Genomic DNA, 17,824 nt, shown 5'->3' with positions numbered 1-17,824 from the left:
ACATTATATGGAAAAAATGTGTTTCATGCTGGGCTGAAGCTATCCAATGCCCTTCCTAAAAATCTCACAACCCTTCTTATTACAAAATTAAAAGAGCAACTTCAAACAGTTTTAACAGAAAATCAATGTTATTCTCTAGGTGAGTTCTTTGTCTTCATGAGAAATAAATATAAAATCCTACTTTGTAAATATCTCATACTCATAGTATTAGGTAATGATGATAAAAAATTGTAACATTGTTTCTTATGTTAATGAATGTAAAATGTATCAAAATGTGCAGTTTATTGTCAAACTCAAAACTTTGGTTCATAATTTGTACTCTTCAGTATTCTTACCTGATGTATTGGGAAGAATAATCTAGATGAACTTCTAAAATTGTATAATTCTAGGAAGTGTCTTGATTGTTCAACATTGCGTAAATATTTTATTATTATTATTAAGATTGTGAGGATACTTATCATGAACACTGTTTTGACGTCATTGATAAATATGGATTTTATGTGAAAATATTTGTTAAAATAATACCATTCACTTCAAGTAATCAATGATTTTTTAAAATCTCCTCTGCAGACTTTGTGGACCAAACTCCATACAGAAAACTTTTATATCCGAATTTCATTGCCTGAAGTACAGAACTGTAATAATGATACTATCAGGATTTTTGTATGCAATTGCAACAATCATTATTCCAGGTAAGATTAATAATGATGTTCAAATACTATTTTATTTGTTTATTTCTAAACAGTCAATAAACTGTATGCCAACATAATGGCAGAAAGAGTATTAAAACATTTCTCTCTTACGTCTCTCTCTCTCTCTCTTTCTCTTTCTTTCTCTTTGTCTCTCAAATTCATACCTGTAAATATCGAAACCAGAAAACTGAATGTATGAAGCATGAGAGAGAGAGAGAGGGGGGGGGGGGGGGGAGAGATAGGGGCGGAGCCAGTGATGTAGAGGTGAGACAAGGGAAATAGCTAGAGAGAAAGGTTTAGTTTACAAAACATGATGACACTACAGCATCATGGCCTCAATAGTTGCGTCAATATACTTTTTACTCAGATGAGAGTAGGAGCTGATGTCAATTAAGTCCAGGGAGATACCAGGCATGGATAATGTGCGAGAACATTTTAAGCAACCAGATGGTAGAGCTTGCAGTTAACTAAAGTTTGGCATCTGCTATTCATGTGTTGATTACCTGCCATTCCCATCTGGAACACTGCACAGTGACTGCACCACACCTGATGCATATCAAGGCTGCTTTCACTTGTGGTGTGACCTTTGATCAGGCAGGATATACCTGTGAATGGATTGCAGAAGGAGATAGTGTAGGGACAGGTCTCACAGGGTTTTTCTTTTTTTCCTCACTAGAATGCAGAATATGTCATTACCTCTTATTATCTTATGAATGGTTGAGGTATGAGATTTTCCACCTAATAATGCAATAAAAAAATTTCTGTTTTATTTTTGAGATACAAGGTTTTCATTATGATCTGACAACATGTTTAGTGGACAATGAAGCACATCTTTGGAGGAATCTTATAGGAATTTGGGTGGAATGTCCTTTGCCTCAGGCTATGGGTAGAGAACTAATAAATTATGAGACAGAATTGCTGGCCTGTACTTAACTTCAAGAGGTAATGCTATATACAATAGCAAAAGCAAGAACACTCCCCAAGTTTTTGGAATTATTAATTACTTCCTCAGGAAGCTGAGAGGAATAAACTAGGAAAAGTTAAAAAGGAAGGGTAGGTCAATCAGACCTCAGGATGAGAGGGATATGTAGTGAGAACTAGAGTAGACAAACATGCTGAGACAGAGACAGATGAAGCCTTGTTTTCAGGGCCTAGTCGTAGGGGAGAAAGTTTAGCAGTTGGTTCATAGCTGTCAGGTTTTTAGGTGTCAGTGGAAAAAATGGCATGAGAAATCAGTTTCTACACTAATTCTGTAGAATATTTTCTCTCTGTTAAGACTCTGAGAAGGGTGCCAACCACTCATAATTTGCACTACAAGGACTAAGGGAGGCAGTGCAGGGGAAAGGCACTGGACTTGTATTTGGTAGGGCAACAGACCCAATCCCTCTCTGGCCATTAAGATTTAGATTTTTCTTGGAGTCTTCAGAGGATCAGAGATCAGCTTATAATAAGATAACTCAGGGAGGCAGTGCAGGGGAAAGGCACTGGACTTGTATTTGGCAGGGCAAGAGACCCAATCCCTCTCTGGTCATTAAGATTTAGATTTTTCTTCTAGTCTTCAGAGGATCAGAGATCAGCTTATAATAAGATAACTCATTGAGCTGAGAAGGATTAGAAGAGGCAGTTGTGGGAGTAGATGTTGAGTTTCTAGAGGAAAGAGCAGAGTCTGCCCTTGAAATGGTCCCAAAATATAAAGCTGTCACCAATGAATCTGAAACAGACAAGGAGTTTAAGGTATTGAATCAGTAGGACCTTTTTATGTGGCCCACAAACAATTTCCTTAGGAAGGTGCCACAGATACATTGCCAACCTGTAGAAGTGCCTTGGGAACTGACGAGGAAACTTCCAACACCAACCTGTTCAAAGACTGCTTAGAGCAATCCTTCAAATACATCCATTTCCTTAAACCCCTTTTCTAGTTCACATTTGCCAATAGTAAAAGAAAAATGAAATGTATTGTAATATTTGTGTAATGCAAGTTTTTCATATCTTTGTCATATTTGTACAATTTAATCTTTGGACAGTAGAATATAGGGTGCTCATCTTTGTCACAAAACTGAACCTGTGTGTGTGTGTGTGTGTGTGTGTGTGTGTGTGTGTGTGCGTGTGTGTGTAATGGTTATCTATGAGGAACGACCTTTTTGTTAATCTTATGCACTTTGTAGTCTGTTTTCAATAAATAATCTTAACAGGTTATGGGCCCAGACCCCTTGTGAACAGCCGCGAAGTAAACATGAATTTGCCCGTTGTTTGTGTGTTCAAGGAAAATGGCAGCCAGCGTTCTTGATTACAAAATACATGTGGAAAAAATTGAAGCACTTGAAGACTGAGTAAAGTGGAAGTGGCACATGTTGATGCTGTTGTGAGCATATGCGCTTGAAGAAATTGTAAGCAGTATGTACAAATGTCCTGAATTTAAGCACAGTGTGACTGCGGAGAAAAAGGTGGCACATCAGCAGTGGTTGAAAGATGATGCAAAAGCAGCAAGTTTACTAGCAAGTGTATTAGGAAAATCCGTTGCCGAGCTCATGTTAACATGCACCCATGCAAGTGAAATTGGGGATAAGTTACATGCAAGATTTGAACAAAGCAGTATACAACATCTGAACATGTTGATAGAAGCATTTTTTCATGTCCAACGTGATGCCAAAGAGGACATTAGCACAAACATCTCGAAACTGCAGAAGCTTTTCATGGATTTGAATGATGAATTGCACATGTACAATGAAAATGTTTTGTCTGAAAGAATTTTAAATGGCCGAATTCTCTCCACAGTAGGCAAAGAGTATGACAATTTAAAGGACATGTAGGACACAATTCCATCTGGAAATCAAAGTGTGAACTTTTTGATTAAAAAATTGTGCACAATTGAATTGTGAGATTAAAGTATGGTTGAATCAGCTGTGTTTGTTACACCTTGTTGTTGTACAAAAAAAAAATTTCAATGAAACAAAAGTGACAATATCGGTAGTGAAAAATTGAAAAAGAATATTGACTGTGCAAAATGAAGATTTCCTTGTCACAAATGTGGGCAGATAGGTCACTGGGCAGCAGAGTCTCCAACGAAAAAGACAGATAACATTTGCATCAATCATTCTGCAAAGACAATGGAAAAGAATGTTGCATTTTTGTCACATGTTTGTAGTGCTTCAGTCAAAAACTATGTTGGAATTGACAGTTGGTTCTGTGACAATGGTGCCACAAATCACATTGCTGCAAATAAACAATATTTTGTGTCATATACAAAATTTGACATTCTTGAAAAGATTTCTATTGGGAAAAGAGGTATGAGCATGTTGGCTCATGGATGGGGACCTGTGAAAATTCAAGTGCAGTTGAATAATGTCAGAAAAATCAATGAATTGAAAGGTGTACTTTATGTTCCTAAAGTGAGTGCTCACTTGTTCTCTGTCAAAGCAGCTGCACGAAAAGGTTTTTGCTCTAACTTGATGACAAAAGTGTCAAAATTGAAGACAAAGTGACTGGACAAACAATGATGACTGGTCATGTCAGCCATGGTCTCTATGTTCTCAAAATACATGTTGTTAAACCAGTACAGCCAGCTCAAGTGCATTTAGTGACATGGTCAGACATGCTGCAAGTTTACCATGAGAGATTTGGACATCAACACAAACAACATGCATCTTGAAGAACATGAACATCAGTGTGGATGGGTGCAAAGAATAATTTTGTGATGGATGTGCACTCGTAAAAATGCATAGACTGCCATTCAGGAACAGAATGAGTCAACTAATGGTAACAGGTGAACAAATCCATGCTGACGTAAATGGACCTATGTCTACAGAGTCTCTAGAAAAAGCTCACTATTACATATGTTTCAAAGATGATTTTAGCAAGTTCCATAAAATTTTCTTTCATAAGCAGAAAAGTGAAGTCAGCACAGTCCTGGAACAGTCTCCTGCTGGATTTCCGGAGTGGGATCACTGTGGCATTGTTTGTAGGTCGATGAATCTGACAGCTGGCTGAGTCCTTCTGCCAGGTAGTCCTTGCAGTTCAAAACAACTGTGGTGGAGTCTTTCTCAGCAGGTAGCAATATAAGGTCAGGATCAGTTTTTATGTGGTGGACTGTGGTTCTCAGTTTTGCAGATGTAAGGTTAGTTTGCATGTTGAGGGATTTGAGGAATGATGGTGAGGCAAGGTTCAAGATTAAGAAATTCTGGAAAGTTAACTGAGGGTGATTTGGGGGTAGTGGTGAATGGATACAGTTAAATGGAGGAGTGAACTGAGTCAGGCAGGGTTCAAAATTGGTCTTTGGCTGAGTCTGATTGATAGGATTGCTGGCAAAGAAGTGTTTCCACTGTAGGGACCAGGAGAAAAAGAGAAGGTCTTTAATAAGTTCTGCATGATTGAATTTTGGAGTGGGGCTTTGGAAAGGACTGAAACTTCTACAGGGCTAAGGCTTTTGGAGGAAATATTCATGACTGTATTTGGGGCCTATTTAGGTTCTGGATTCTGTGTGGTGGTGGGAGGGAGTTCTGGTGGGTGGGTTAAATTAAGTAGGTCTGCGAGACAGGGTTTTTCAGTTATGAGGGGTTGTGGGGGAGATTTGGAGGTTGTTGTAGTAGTGATGGATAGTGGCATTCCAAGGTGGAAGTGAACAGGGTGGAGGTTTTTTTAGGTGATGTTGTACATGCTTGTCTAGTTCCTGGAGTGGAAGAGTTTCAGTGTGTGTTATAGGATCCAGGAATTTTGGATAGCCACCCATGGCCATCAAAGCTGTAATAACAAGTTCCCTCTCAAAATATTCCAAAGGTGTCACTAAGACCTTCATAGACTGTAGTTTCCCTCCCAACCTTCGACAAAAACAGATTTCCCATGCCTCATCTTTCCAGTCACCCCTCACCTCCCAAAGTCCCAGCATCTGGCCACAGAGAAGCATTCCCCTTGTAACTCAATACCACCCAGGACTGCAGCAAATGAATTACATTCTCCACCAGGGTATCAACTTTCTCTCATCATGCCCTGAAATGAGAAATGTCCTACCCACTATCTTTCCCATGCCTCCCAAAGTCGTATTCTATCACCCATCAAACCTTCATAATATCCTCATTCATCCCTACATAACCCTTGCTCCCAACCCCTTGCCCCATGGCTCATATCCCTCTAATAGACTTAGATGCAAGACCTGTCCTATACATCCTCCCACCAGCACCTACTCCAGTCCAGCCACAAACATCACCTATCCCACCAATGGCAGGGCTATAAATGAAACCAGTAATATGATCTACAAGCTAAGCTGCAACCAGCCTGCTGTATTCTACATGGGCATGACAATCAACAAGCTGTCTGTCAGCATAAGTGGCTAGTGACAAACTGTAGCCAAGAAACAGCTGGATCACCCCCTTGCTGAGCACGCTGCCCCCATGACGTTTTCCATTCCAATGACTGCTTCATAGCCTGTGCCATCTGGGTCCTTCCCACGAACATCAGCTTTTGTCAGCTGTGCACATGGGTACTCTCCCTGCAATATATCATAAGTGCCCATAATCCTCCTGGCCTCAAACTCATCTAGTCATTGTCCTTACACATCTAAGTCCTACCTGTCCCCATTCTAACACTATATTCCATCAACACACCCTTGATCTTTTTACTTCCTTCCTTTTCTGCTAGCCCCTCACCCTCTGTGTAACCTCCCTACTGCACTTAGCTGCCCAACGGTCTCTCCATCTTGTCCCTGTAGGCTCCCACAAGCAGCACTTTACTACCCTTCACCCCTACCATACTATCCCTCCCCCTCCCCCTCCCCCTCCCCGCACCAGCATCCTCCTTACCCCCACCACCTTGTTGCATTTCCCATCATGCACTGCTGCTTGCTGTCTGGCTTCAGCTGCCAGAGACTGTGGTCATATGTGTTTGTAAGTTGCATTAGCATGAGAGAGAGAGAGAGAGAGAGAGAGAGAGAGAGTGTCTTCTATTTTCGACAAAGACCTTGTTGGTCGAAAGTTCATTTTCTGACAGTCTTTCTGTTGTGCTTATCTTTGACTCAGTATTTATGCTATTTGGTGAGTAGCAGCTATCCTGTTATTATATTGATGATTGTGAAATTATCTGGATACAAGTAACCAGCCTACGTGCACTCAAGTTAATCATCAAATGTTTTTACATCACTTGAATCTCCCATAACAGTTGTAGAATAATTGAAAGGAAGTTAACACTCAGTAGTATGGAAGCGCATCAATCATGCAGTATTAGCCGGAGATGACTTTAACTTACCAGGTATGGAGTGGGATGCCTTTGGATTCATTGCAGGTTGACAGGCAGCCCTTGAAGTAGTTCTGAACACATTCTCTTGAGGCAGTTTGACAATCCACAACCGATGCAAATATTTTAGACCTTGTCGCTAGAAAAAAGCCTGATGTTATTGAAAGTGTCAGTATAGAGACAGGTATTAGTAATTATGATGTCATCATAGTGATGATGGCTACTAGAATTAATAAATTCATCAAGAAGGCAAAGAGTGCTTTTATGTTGGCAAAAAACAGAAAATCAGCTGTTAAGACCCTACTTAGACAATCAATGGATGTTATTTAGTTCAAATATGATGGGTGTAGAGAAATTATGTGCAGAGTTTAAACTGATGGTAAACTGCTCTCTGGCGAAGTAAGTGTGGAGTAAAAAATTCAGAAAATTTTGAGAAAACCCGATGCACAAAGTGTGTAGCAACTTCCACCATCATGTATGAGCGAAAGACCTTGCCAAGAATTGCAGAATATTCTGGCCCTATATAAAACTGCTAAGCGGGTCAAAGGCTTCTATTCAGTCACTGATTGGCCAGTCTGGTGTGGCAGTGGAAGACGACAAAAGGTGGTTGAAGTTTTAAATCTCACATTAAAAAAAAAAAAAAAAATTCATGCAGGAGAATTATACAGATCTACTGCCATCTGACCATTACACAGATTCCTGTAAGGATCATATACAGTGTGTTCCATTTATCTGATGACCCCATGGATGGGGTTGTGTTTGCTGGCCACCAGAGCTGCAGGGGCAGTCGAACGGGTCCTGTATCCCCTTGTTAATGCCACATTATGTGCCTTTCCCTGCTGTATTACTTGAACAGTGAAACAAACATCATCAGTATAACACTGAAGTCTGCAAAAGCAGCAATAGCAAGACCAAATTAATCCATTCTGCAATGGGTGTTTATTTACAGTTCATATGTGCATACAGTGTCTACTCCTATTGTCTGGAGATTGTTTGAACAGAAACTTCCATGTGTTTGTCTTTTGAGTCATGATGCAGTTCACAAATTAGTGAATAAATTTTATGAAATGGAAAGTGTTCATAACCAGAAGTGTAAATGACAGTGCACCGAGTGCAACTGGCCTTTGTCGGCTGCTGTATTCCACTGTTGCTACCACCCCTTGATGGAAGAATGGTACACATCTACTTCATCACTAGAATCCAGATGTCATTCAATTTCAAACCCTCCGCCTTCCTACTGAAATTTCTGGGGTGTTTTTCAATCTCTATGGCCTCTCTGTATAGCCTTTTGTGGTACCTGCTTGTGGCTGCCAGTGCTTCAGTCCTTTAAAAAGGAATGTGATGGTCTTCTGGCTCAAAGAATGTTCCACAACAGCTGATCAGTCAATCTCTACCACTTCTGCTGTTGTTCCAAGTGGATCTGTAGATTTTCTAGAAAGAAGAGGGTAGCTTAGGCCACACAGTTTACTGAAAACCCACTTACACACACCATTTTCTGCACCAGGATTTGAACCACAGCTTGCAACAGAAGTGAGGCATCACAAAAACATTGACAGATAGAGCAAGGAACACCTGCAAACCAAAGCTGCTTGATGCAGAACTAAAACATCTCACCAATGCATTGCTCAACTATGGGTATTTGCTCACTGAGGTAAAAAAGAGCTTTAATACCACCACAGATATCATCATGAAACACAAGCACCCGTGAAATCAAAAGTTTTCCTGCCTGTCATCAAGGACTTCACCAACCATGTAGGAAAATTTAAAAGAAATGGAAAATCATAGCAATCTACAAGCCCCTTGGATGATACAAGGTCATCTAAAGTTGGCCGAGGATGCTCTCCAGCCAATGAAAAAAGTAGGAATTTATAGGTTTCCGTATCGTTGTGAGAAGATGTACATTGGTAGTACAAAAAGAGTGGTCAAAGAATGACTAGAATAGCACAAGGGCAATTACAGAAAGGGGGAGACTGACAGACCAGCTGTTGTGGACATTCTTTGCAAACCAGGAGACCACCACATTCATTTTGGTAGGACTCAAGTACTGACAGCCACAAATTGATACCATGGAAGACTATACATTGAGGCCATAGAGATTGTAAAACATCCCAGAAATTTCAACAGGAAGGAGGAGGGTGTGGCACTGAATGACATCTAGATTCCAGTGCTGGAGATGATGTTTACCAGTCTTCTGCCATGGAGTGATAGCAACAGTGGGTGACAGCAGTCAACAACAGCTAGTTCCGCTCTGGTATTCAAAATGTGATGTCACACCACATGCAGAAACATGGGTAAATGGAATTTTGCTGCAGTCATTACCAAGCCAGGGTGTGGATCAGACACTCAAAGAAGCTAAGGCCCCCTTGAAAATGTCCTCCATGGATGGGGATGAAACATTGGGTTTAAATGTGAAATCCATTCTATCACAGCATAATAGCCCAGAAGCAACTTACGCACAGGGTAGGTTTTGTAAATGGGTTTTGAAACAAGTTCATGATGGTGAAATGAATCATTACCTCATTTTCACATAAGGCTTGGTTCCATTTACATGGGTAAGTTAATCTCCAAAACTGGTTACATGGGAGGATTAGTAGACCTAGTCTGCTTCATGATGAACCCTTCCATGATCAGAAAAATAGGAGTATGATGTGCAGCTAGAGGTGACAGAATAATAGGCCCAGTTTCTTTTTAATGACACAGCTAACAGTGAAAGATATGTTCAATACATTTTGCAACCATTTTTTAACAAATTGAGTGAACAAGAATAGAGCTTTGCTTCATAAAATTTTGGGTGTGCAGCCACATAAATTTTAAATTTATGCAGCTGCACACCCTAAATTTTGTGGAACAATCGTTGTGCTGTGAAAATATGAAGATACACAACAGGGCTTTGTGTTTTTTCAAAAGAATGTGGCAACGGCTCAATGGCCAACGTTTCTTTGCACATATTTCATTATTTGTTACATAACATGTAGGTGTATTTGTGAATCTCAAGTGATGTTTTTCTGGTTGGTGAGTTTTTCAAGAATGTATTGTGTTGTAATATATTGAAGCTGTGATACATCTGGAAATATAAGTTAAGTTGCTGAGCACTTTGATAATTTTGTGACTTTAATTGTTCTGGTTACATATTCTTAAAGAACTAATTTTAGGGAAATGTGCCTTGTATTATTGTCTTATCATTCCATTTGTGTATGGGGTGTGAGAAGAAAGAAGAATGATTGCTTAGAAGCCCTTGGGCATATTCTCTAAAAATGCGTTTAAGTAATTGACACTATCTGATGAAATCAACTCTTAAGAAAGAGCCTGTCAGTCCCCCAACATCTACATCTACATGGATACTCTGCAAACCACACTTAAGTGCCTGGCAGATGTACTGATATTTATAATAATTTCTGATGTTTACACTTAAATGAGTCTGAAGAGTGATATTTTTCCATTTTTGTTTATAAATATTGTTTCAATTTTATTTTATTTTTCAGTAAGTGGTATTTTTCTGAATATTGTAATACTTGACATAGCTCATACTCTTATGAGAATCCAATATCTTTTTCTGTTCAAGTGAACATATTCTGCCATCATTTTAATGTATATTTGCACAATTAAAAATATATTTTTTTCTTGCAGTTGTTGCTTGGTTCATAATTCCAATGTCCTGGTCAGTAACAATTTTTGGTGACTACATCATGTATAATTCCTGGAGATTGTTTGTTACTGTGGGCTCCTTTGCAAGTTTTTTAGCATCATTTCTCATTTATTTGTGCCCTGAATCTCCCAAGTTCTTAATGACAAAAGGTTCCATGGATGAAGCAATGCAAGCTTTCAGAACCATGTACAGGTTCAACACAGGAAAGAAACCAGAAACATATCCAGTATGTATGCACTACTTACTGTTTGAAAAGTGATCCAATAATTCAGTAATACAAAATTACCTATGTGAATATACTTTCTAGTAACGTTATGACTACACTTTATGTTGAAAAGAACAATAAATGCTATGATACATAGTAATGGGAAGATAGCTTAAATGTGTTTTGAATAAATGATGTAAACCACATATACTTACAGAGGCCTCATATAAACACATTAACAAAATGAAGAAAGAGATTCTTCTAGTGATTCTTTCATTCATATTTAATATCTTAAGACAGATGCTGTACGTTTGGCATTAAATTTACATAAAAATAATAGTCCAAGTGAAAAATGAAGTATTTATATTTTAATATCAAACATATTACTTTCTGTGAAACACAGGTAGATAACACTTTTCAAAGCACTCTGAAAAATTGATAAGCATATTATTGTACAGATGGAGAATATAACATCAATGCAATTACAACAAATCATTTACATTTGTTTAATTGTTGTGTGTGATTTAGATGTGAAATGGTATACATCCTCATCACAAAAACACTGAGACTTCTCACATTAATAATGAACTATTTGTCATGGGGTATTAATATATATATGTGCCATTTTCTAACCTTGATCTGTTCCTATCTGTGACCATTAACTTGGTGACAGTGAACAAGCAGTTTACTATAGACATGCTTTTGTCCCTGGCCATAAGAGAGGAAATCATGTAGTTCCTGCATGACCTCATGGAAAATGGCAGACAGAAATGTTTTGAGCAGAGGAAGGAATGAAGGCAGTTGTGTAGGACTCAAATGGGTCTGAAGTATATTTGGTAAATACACCGACTGGCAACATCATTCTTCATATTCTGGAGTCATTCTGCACTTACATTGTCTACCTGTGGAAAGAAAACATCTGTGGTAAGTTGCACATACACTGATTTGAAAGTTTTTGATGAAACTTTTTTCAGTGCAAAGACACAGTTTAGTGTCCAAAAACAGTTCTGTGCCAACATGCTATAACAAATTATTCCATAGTAATGTAAGCAGTTTAGTTTCTTTTGTGACAAGTGACCACTGTGATTGTTTGAAATACAGTGTGTTCAAAAGTTTTATTTTACTTTAAACACAAAACAATAAACAAGGCCAAATTAGCCATAGAATAACAGTAACAACAAGAATTAGTATAGATTGCTACTCACCACATAGAGGGGAGCAGCAGAAGTTAGCAATTAAAAGTAGACTCTAGGATATTAATAATCTATCTGACATAGTCCATCATGAGAAGAAGAACTTGCACACACACAAACACACACACACACACACACACACACACACACACACAGGGCAAAACGAAATTCGCACAGTCGGTCTTCGAAGTGCGACTCCTCACATGCCAGCGATAGAAAAATATATTTCACAAAATTTCATCTGGCGAGTACATCTGGCAAAAAAAGGATGTTAAAGAGTGGCAATCTAGCAACACTGTAACACATATATAGTAACTATCTCTGTCAGCACATGTTAGTCGTGCTGTACAGTTGGTGCAGTGGATAGAGTTTTGGTTTAGCATGCAGGAGGTCGATGGTTCGATCCTGAGTTGGGACATATGTTTTTTATTTGGTAAATGTAGTCCAGGTGGTATGGTATCTGGCATCTTAATCGTCAACAGTGAATGCAGCTTGTCCTCTAGGAAACATTTGCACTTATGTACTATGATTATAGAAATGGAAGATTGGTCAGCTTTGAAAAAAACCCTTTCCACATCGTGGGCATGAATTTCTTCGCACCACTTCATCTACTAGATGCAGAACCTGTTTTCTTTACACCCTACTCCAATGGTCCCATAGATAAGTACCAACTATTATTCTTGTCTCGCTCAAATCCACTACATTTTGTTAGGGCCTCACTTTATCAGTGGGGCAAGCAATGTGCTTTGTGAATAATGGCCAAACTTGGTTACTATTGTATGTGTTATCACCATGGTCCCCTGATTATGTCTTTCAACATTAAGTCTGCTAACCACATGCTGTTTAGTACATATCTCAATGCATTATTATTATTATTATTATTATTATTATTATTATTCTCCCCCCATGAACCATGGACCTTGCCGTTGGTGGGGAGGTTTGCGTGCCTCAGCGATACAGATGGCCGTACCGTAGGTGCAACCACAACGGAGGGGTATCTGTTGAGAGGCCAGACAAACATGTGGTTCCTGAAGAGGGGCAGCAGCCTTTTCAGTAGTTGCAGGGGCAACAGTCTGGATGATTGACTGATCTGGCCTTGTAACATTAACCAAAACGGCCTTGCTGTGCTGGTACTGCGAACGGCTGAAAGCAAGGGGAAACTACAGCCGTAATTTTTCCCGAGGGCATGCAGCTTTACTGTATGATTAAATGATGATGGCGTCCTCTTGGGTAAAATATTCCGGAGGTAAAATAGTCCCCCATCGGATCTCCGGGCGGGGACTACTCAAGAGGACGTCGTTATCAGGAGTAAAAGAAAACTGGCATTCTACGGATCGGAGCGTGGAATGTCAGATCCCTTAATCGTGCAGGTAGGTTAGAAAATTTAAAAAGGGAAATGGATAGGTTAAAGTTAGATTTAGTGGGAATTAGTGAAGTTTGGTGGCAGGAGGAACAAGACTTTTGGTCAGGTGATTACAGGGTTATAAATACAAAATCAAATAGGGGTAATGCAGGAGTAGGTTTAATAATGAATAAAAAAAATAGGAGTGCGGGTTAGCTACTACAAACAGCATAGTGAACGCATTATTGTGGCCAAGATAGACACAAAGCCCATGCCTACTACAGTAGTACAAGTTTATATGCCAACTAGCTCTGCAGATGATGAAGAAATAGATGAAATGTATGACGAGATAAAAGAAATTATACAGGTAGTGAAGGGAGACGAAAATTTAATAGTCATGGGTGACTGGAATTCGTCAGTAGGAAAAGGGAGAGAACGAAACATAGTAGGTGAATATGGATTGAGGGGAAGAAATGAAAGAGGAAGCCGCCTTGTAGAATTTTGCACAGAGCATAACTTAATCATAGCTAACACTTGCTTCAAGAATCATAAAAGAAGGTTGTATACCTGGAAGAATCCTGGAGATACTAAAAGGTATCAGATTATATAATGGCAAGAGATTTAGGAACCAGGTTTTAAATTGTAAGACATTTCCAGGGGCAGATGTGGATTCTGACCACAATCTATTGGTTATGAACTGTAGATTGAAACTGAAGAAACTGCAGAAAGGTGGGAATTTAAGGAGATGGGACCTGGATAAACTGACTAAACCAGAGGTTGTACAGAGTTTCAGGGAGAGCATAAGGGAACAATTGACAGGAATGGGGGAAAGAAATACAGTAGAAGAAGAATGGGTAGCTCTGAGGGATGAAGTAGTGAAGGCAGCAGAGGATCAAGTAGGTAAAAAGACGAGGGCTAATAGAAATCCTTGGGTAACAGAAGAAATATTGAATTTAATTGATGAAAGGAGAAAATATAAAAATGCAGTAAATGAAGCAGGCAAAAAGGAATACAAACGTCTCAAAAATGAGATCGACAGGAAGTGCAAAATGGCTAAGCAGGGAAGGCTAGAGGACAAATGTAAGGATGTGGAGGCTTATCTCACTAGGGGAAGATAGATATTGCCTACAGGAAAATTAAAGAGACCTTTGGAGAGAAGAGAACCACTTGTATGAATATCAAGAGCTCAGATGGCAACCCAGTTCTAAGCAAAGAAGGGAAGGCAGAAAGGTGGAAGGAGTATATAGAGGGTTTATACAAGGGCGATGTACTTGAGGACAATATTATGGAAATGGAAGAGGATGTAGATGAAGATGAAATGGGAGATAAGATACTGCGTGAAGAGTTTGACAGAGCACTGAAAGACCAGAGTCGAAACAAGGCCCCAGGAGTAGACAACATTCCATTAGAACTACTGATGGCCTTGGGAGAGCCAGTCATGACAAAACTCTACCATCTGGTGAGCAAGATGTATGAGACAGGCGAAATACCCACAGACTTCAAGAAGAATATAATAATTCCAATCCCAAAGAAAGCAGGTGTTGACAGATGTGAAAATTACCGAACTATCAGTTTAATAAGTCACAGCTGCAAAATACTAACGCGAATTCTTTAGGACGAATGGAAAAACTGGTAGAAGTGGACCTTGGGGAAGATCAGTTTGGATTCCGTAGAAATGTTGGAACACATGAGGCAATACTAACCTTACGACTTATCTTAGAAGAAAGATTAAGAAAAGGCAAACCTACGTTTCTAGCATTTGTAGACTTAGAGAAAGCTTTTGACAACGTTAACTGGAATACTCTCTTTCAAATTCTGAAGGTGGCAGGGGTAAAATACAGGGAGCGAAAGGCTATTTACAATTTGTACAGAAACCAGATGGCAGTTATAAGAGTCGATGGGCATGAAAGGGAAGCAGTGGTTGGGAAGGGAGTAAGACAGGGTTGTAGCCTCTCCCCGATGTTATTCAATCTGTATATTGAGCAAGCAGTAAAGGAAACAAAAGAAAAATTCGGAGTCGGTATTAAAATCCATGGAGAAGAAATAAAAACTTTGAGGTTCGCCGATGACATTGTAATTCTGTCAGAGACAGCAAAGGACTTGGAAGAGCAGTTGAACGGAATGGACAGTGTCTTGATAGGAGGATATAAGATGAACATCAACAAAAGCAAAACGAGGATAATGGAATGTAGTCAAATTAAATCGGGTGATGCTGAGGGGATTAGATTAGGAAATGAGACACTTAAAGTAGTAAAGGAGTTTTGCTATTTAGGGAGCAAAATAACTGATGATGGTCAAAGTAGAGAGGATATAAAATGTAGACTGGCAATGGCAAGGAAATCGTTTCTGAAGAAGAGAAATTTGTTAACATCGAGTATAGATTTAAGTGTCTGGAAGTCGTTTCTGAAAGTATTTGTATGGAGTGTAGCCATGTATGGAAGTGAAACATGGACGATAACCAGTTTGGACAAGAAGAGAATAGAAGCTTTCGAAATGTGGTGCTACAGAAGAATGCTGAAGATAAGGTGGGTAGATCACATAACTTATGAGGAGGTATTGAATAGGATTGGGGAGAAGAGAAGTTTGTGGCACAACTTGACTAGAAGAAGGGATCGGTTGGTAGGACATGTTTTGAGGCATCAAAGGATCACAAATTTAGCATTGGAGGGCAGCGTGGAGGGTAAAAATCGTAGAGGGAGACCAAGAGATCAATACACTAAGCAGATTCAGAAGGATGTAGGTTGCAGTAGGTAGTGGGAGATGAAGAAGCTTGCACAGGATAGAGTAGCATGGAGAGCTGCATCAAACCAGTCTCAGGACTGAAGACCACAACAACAACAACATATTATTATTCTATCTATGGGATGGTGGAAACATCATGTCTACTACCATTAGGGAAATAGTGTAATTTGAGACCGAATATTTCACAATTAACTGCTTCAGGATGAATCATGCAGAACAATAACTGTCAGAGGACTGACGGTGTGTTTATACTGCATGCACTGTCCACCAGACAGGGACTAATTGTGAGCAGAATAATGTGACCATGACAGACTCCAATGTACATGCATATACGTATTGAATTTTCTCATTGTAAACCTCTAAACCAGTGTAGCAGAAGTATGGCTTACACAAATGACGAATAAAACAATGGAAAATCCAGTTTGGAATGTAACAATATTAGGAGAAGGAAAGTTGCTACTCAGCATGTAGCAGAGCCGCTGAGTTGCAGATAGGCACAACAAAAAGACTCACACAATTAAAGCTCTCAACCATTGGTCTTCGACTGCAATGGATACACATACATGCACATGCGCGTGTGAGCATGGGTGCGCGTGCACACACACACACACACACACACACACACACACACACACACACACACACAATTCACACACATGACTGCAGTTTCAGACCACTGAAACCACTCTGCGAGCAACAGCACCAGTGCATGATGGGAGTGGGGACTGGGTGGGGGTAAGCAGCAGGCTGGAGCAGGGAGGGGGAGGGATAGTATGGGTGGGGGTGGCACACAGTGAAGTGCTGCAGTTTAACAGAGGGCAAGGAAGAGGCGGGGAGAGGGGGGGTGGGGGGGAAGTAGCAGAAAAGGAGAGACATAAAAAGACTGGGTGTCGTGGTGGAATGACATCTGTGTAGTGTTGGAATGGGAACAGGGAAGGGGCTGGATGGGTGAGGACAGTGACTAATGAAGGTTGAGGCCAGGAGGGTTACCGGAACGTAGGATGTATTGCAGGGAAAGTTCCCACCTGCACATTTCAGAAAATCTGGTGTTGGTGGGAAGGATCCATATGGCACAGGCTGTGAAGCAGTCATTGAAATGAAGGATATAATGTTTGGCAGCATGTTCAGCAACAGGGTGGTCTACTTGCTTCTTGGTCACAGTTTGTCTGTGGCCACTCATGCGGACAGACAGCTTGTTTGGTTGTCATGCCGACATAGAATGCACAGGGTGTATATGACCCAGGACAAACGGCAGATCCGGGGAAAACCTGGGAATTTTTTCGTCTAGGAGAATACTGGGAAAAACCCGGGAATTGTCTAGAATTCCGGTAATTTTTCATTGTTTTTGTTTTCAGTTAAATTTTTCTAATTTTCTCTGGTAAGAACCAATACTATAAACAAAAGATATTACTGTATCCCGCTACTGAAGAATAATACTGCAGCAACAAAACATGAACGAGAGAAACAAAAAATAAAAAAAACGAAAATAAAACTTAAGTTGCAAAGGAAATGCGCCATGTACAACAACAAAACACAGTGCTCATACAAACGTCTGCCAACAGCAAAGTGTGTCAAAGGCTATAGGAAGACTATGCAATGCTTCATAACAACAAATTGCCTCTGATGAGCGTGAAGTGACAACTGTTTAAATGAGATTCATTTGAGCAGTTGCGGGCAGGCTCTTGCGCATGCAGTTGAGTCGCGTATGAGTAGTACCTTCACCTGCTTCTGGTTACAGGAGTGTGGCTGGATGCCACTACCTAATATTGCACCGGTTCAGAA

The 17,824-nt window shown here is 39.8% G+C and overlaps 1 protein-coding gene across 1 annotated transcript in view; it reads left to right on the top strand.

Annotated features, from left to right (window-relative positions):
• Positions 1-17,824, top strand: part of LOC126263238 (synaptic vesicle glycoprotein 2B-like) — a 340,497-nt gene that overhangs the window by 223,237 nt on the left and 99,436 nt on the right. The window contains exons 5-6 of the mRNA XM_049960322.1: positions 571-692; positions 10,542-10,786. Of these exons, the coding sequence (XP_049816279.1) occupies positions 571-692; positions 10,542-10,786 (367 nt within the window). The remainder of the gene's footprint in view (positions 1-570; positions 693-10,541; positions 10,787-17,824) is intronic.

Source organism: Schistocerca nitens, chromosome 6 (assembly GCF_023898315.1).
Source record: "Schistocerca nitens isolate TAMUIC-IGC-003100 chromosome 6, iqSchNite1.1, whole genome shotgun sequence".
In the NCBI taxonomy this organism is placed as follows: domain Eukaryota; kingdom Metazoa; phylum Arthropoda; class Insecta; order Orthoptera; family Acrididae; genus Schistocerca; species Schistocerca nitens.
This window is presented reverse-complemented; position numbering and strand designations above follow the sequence as displayed.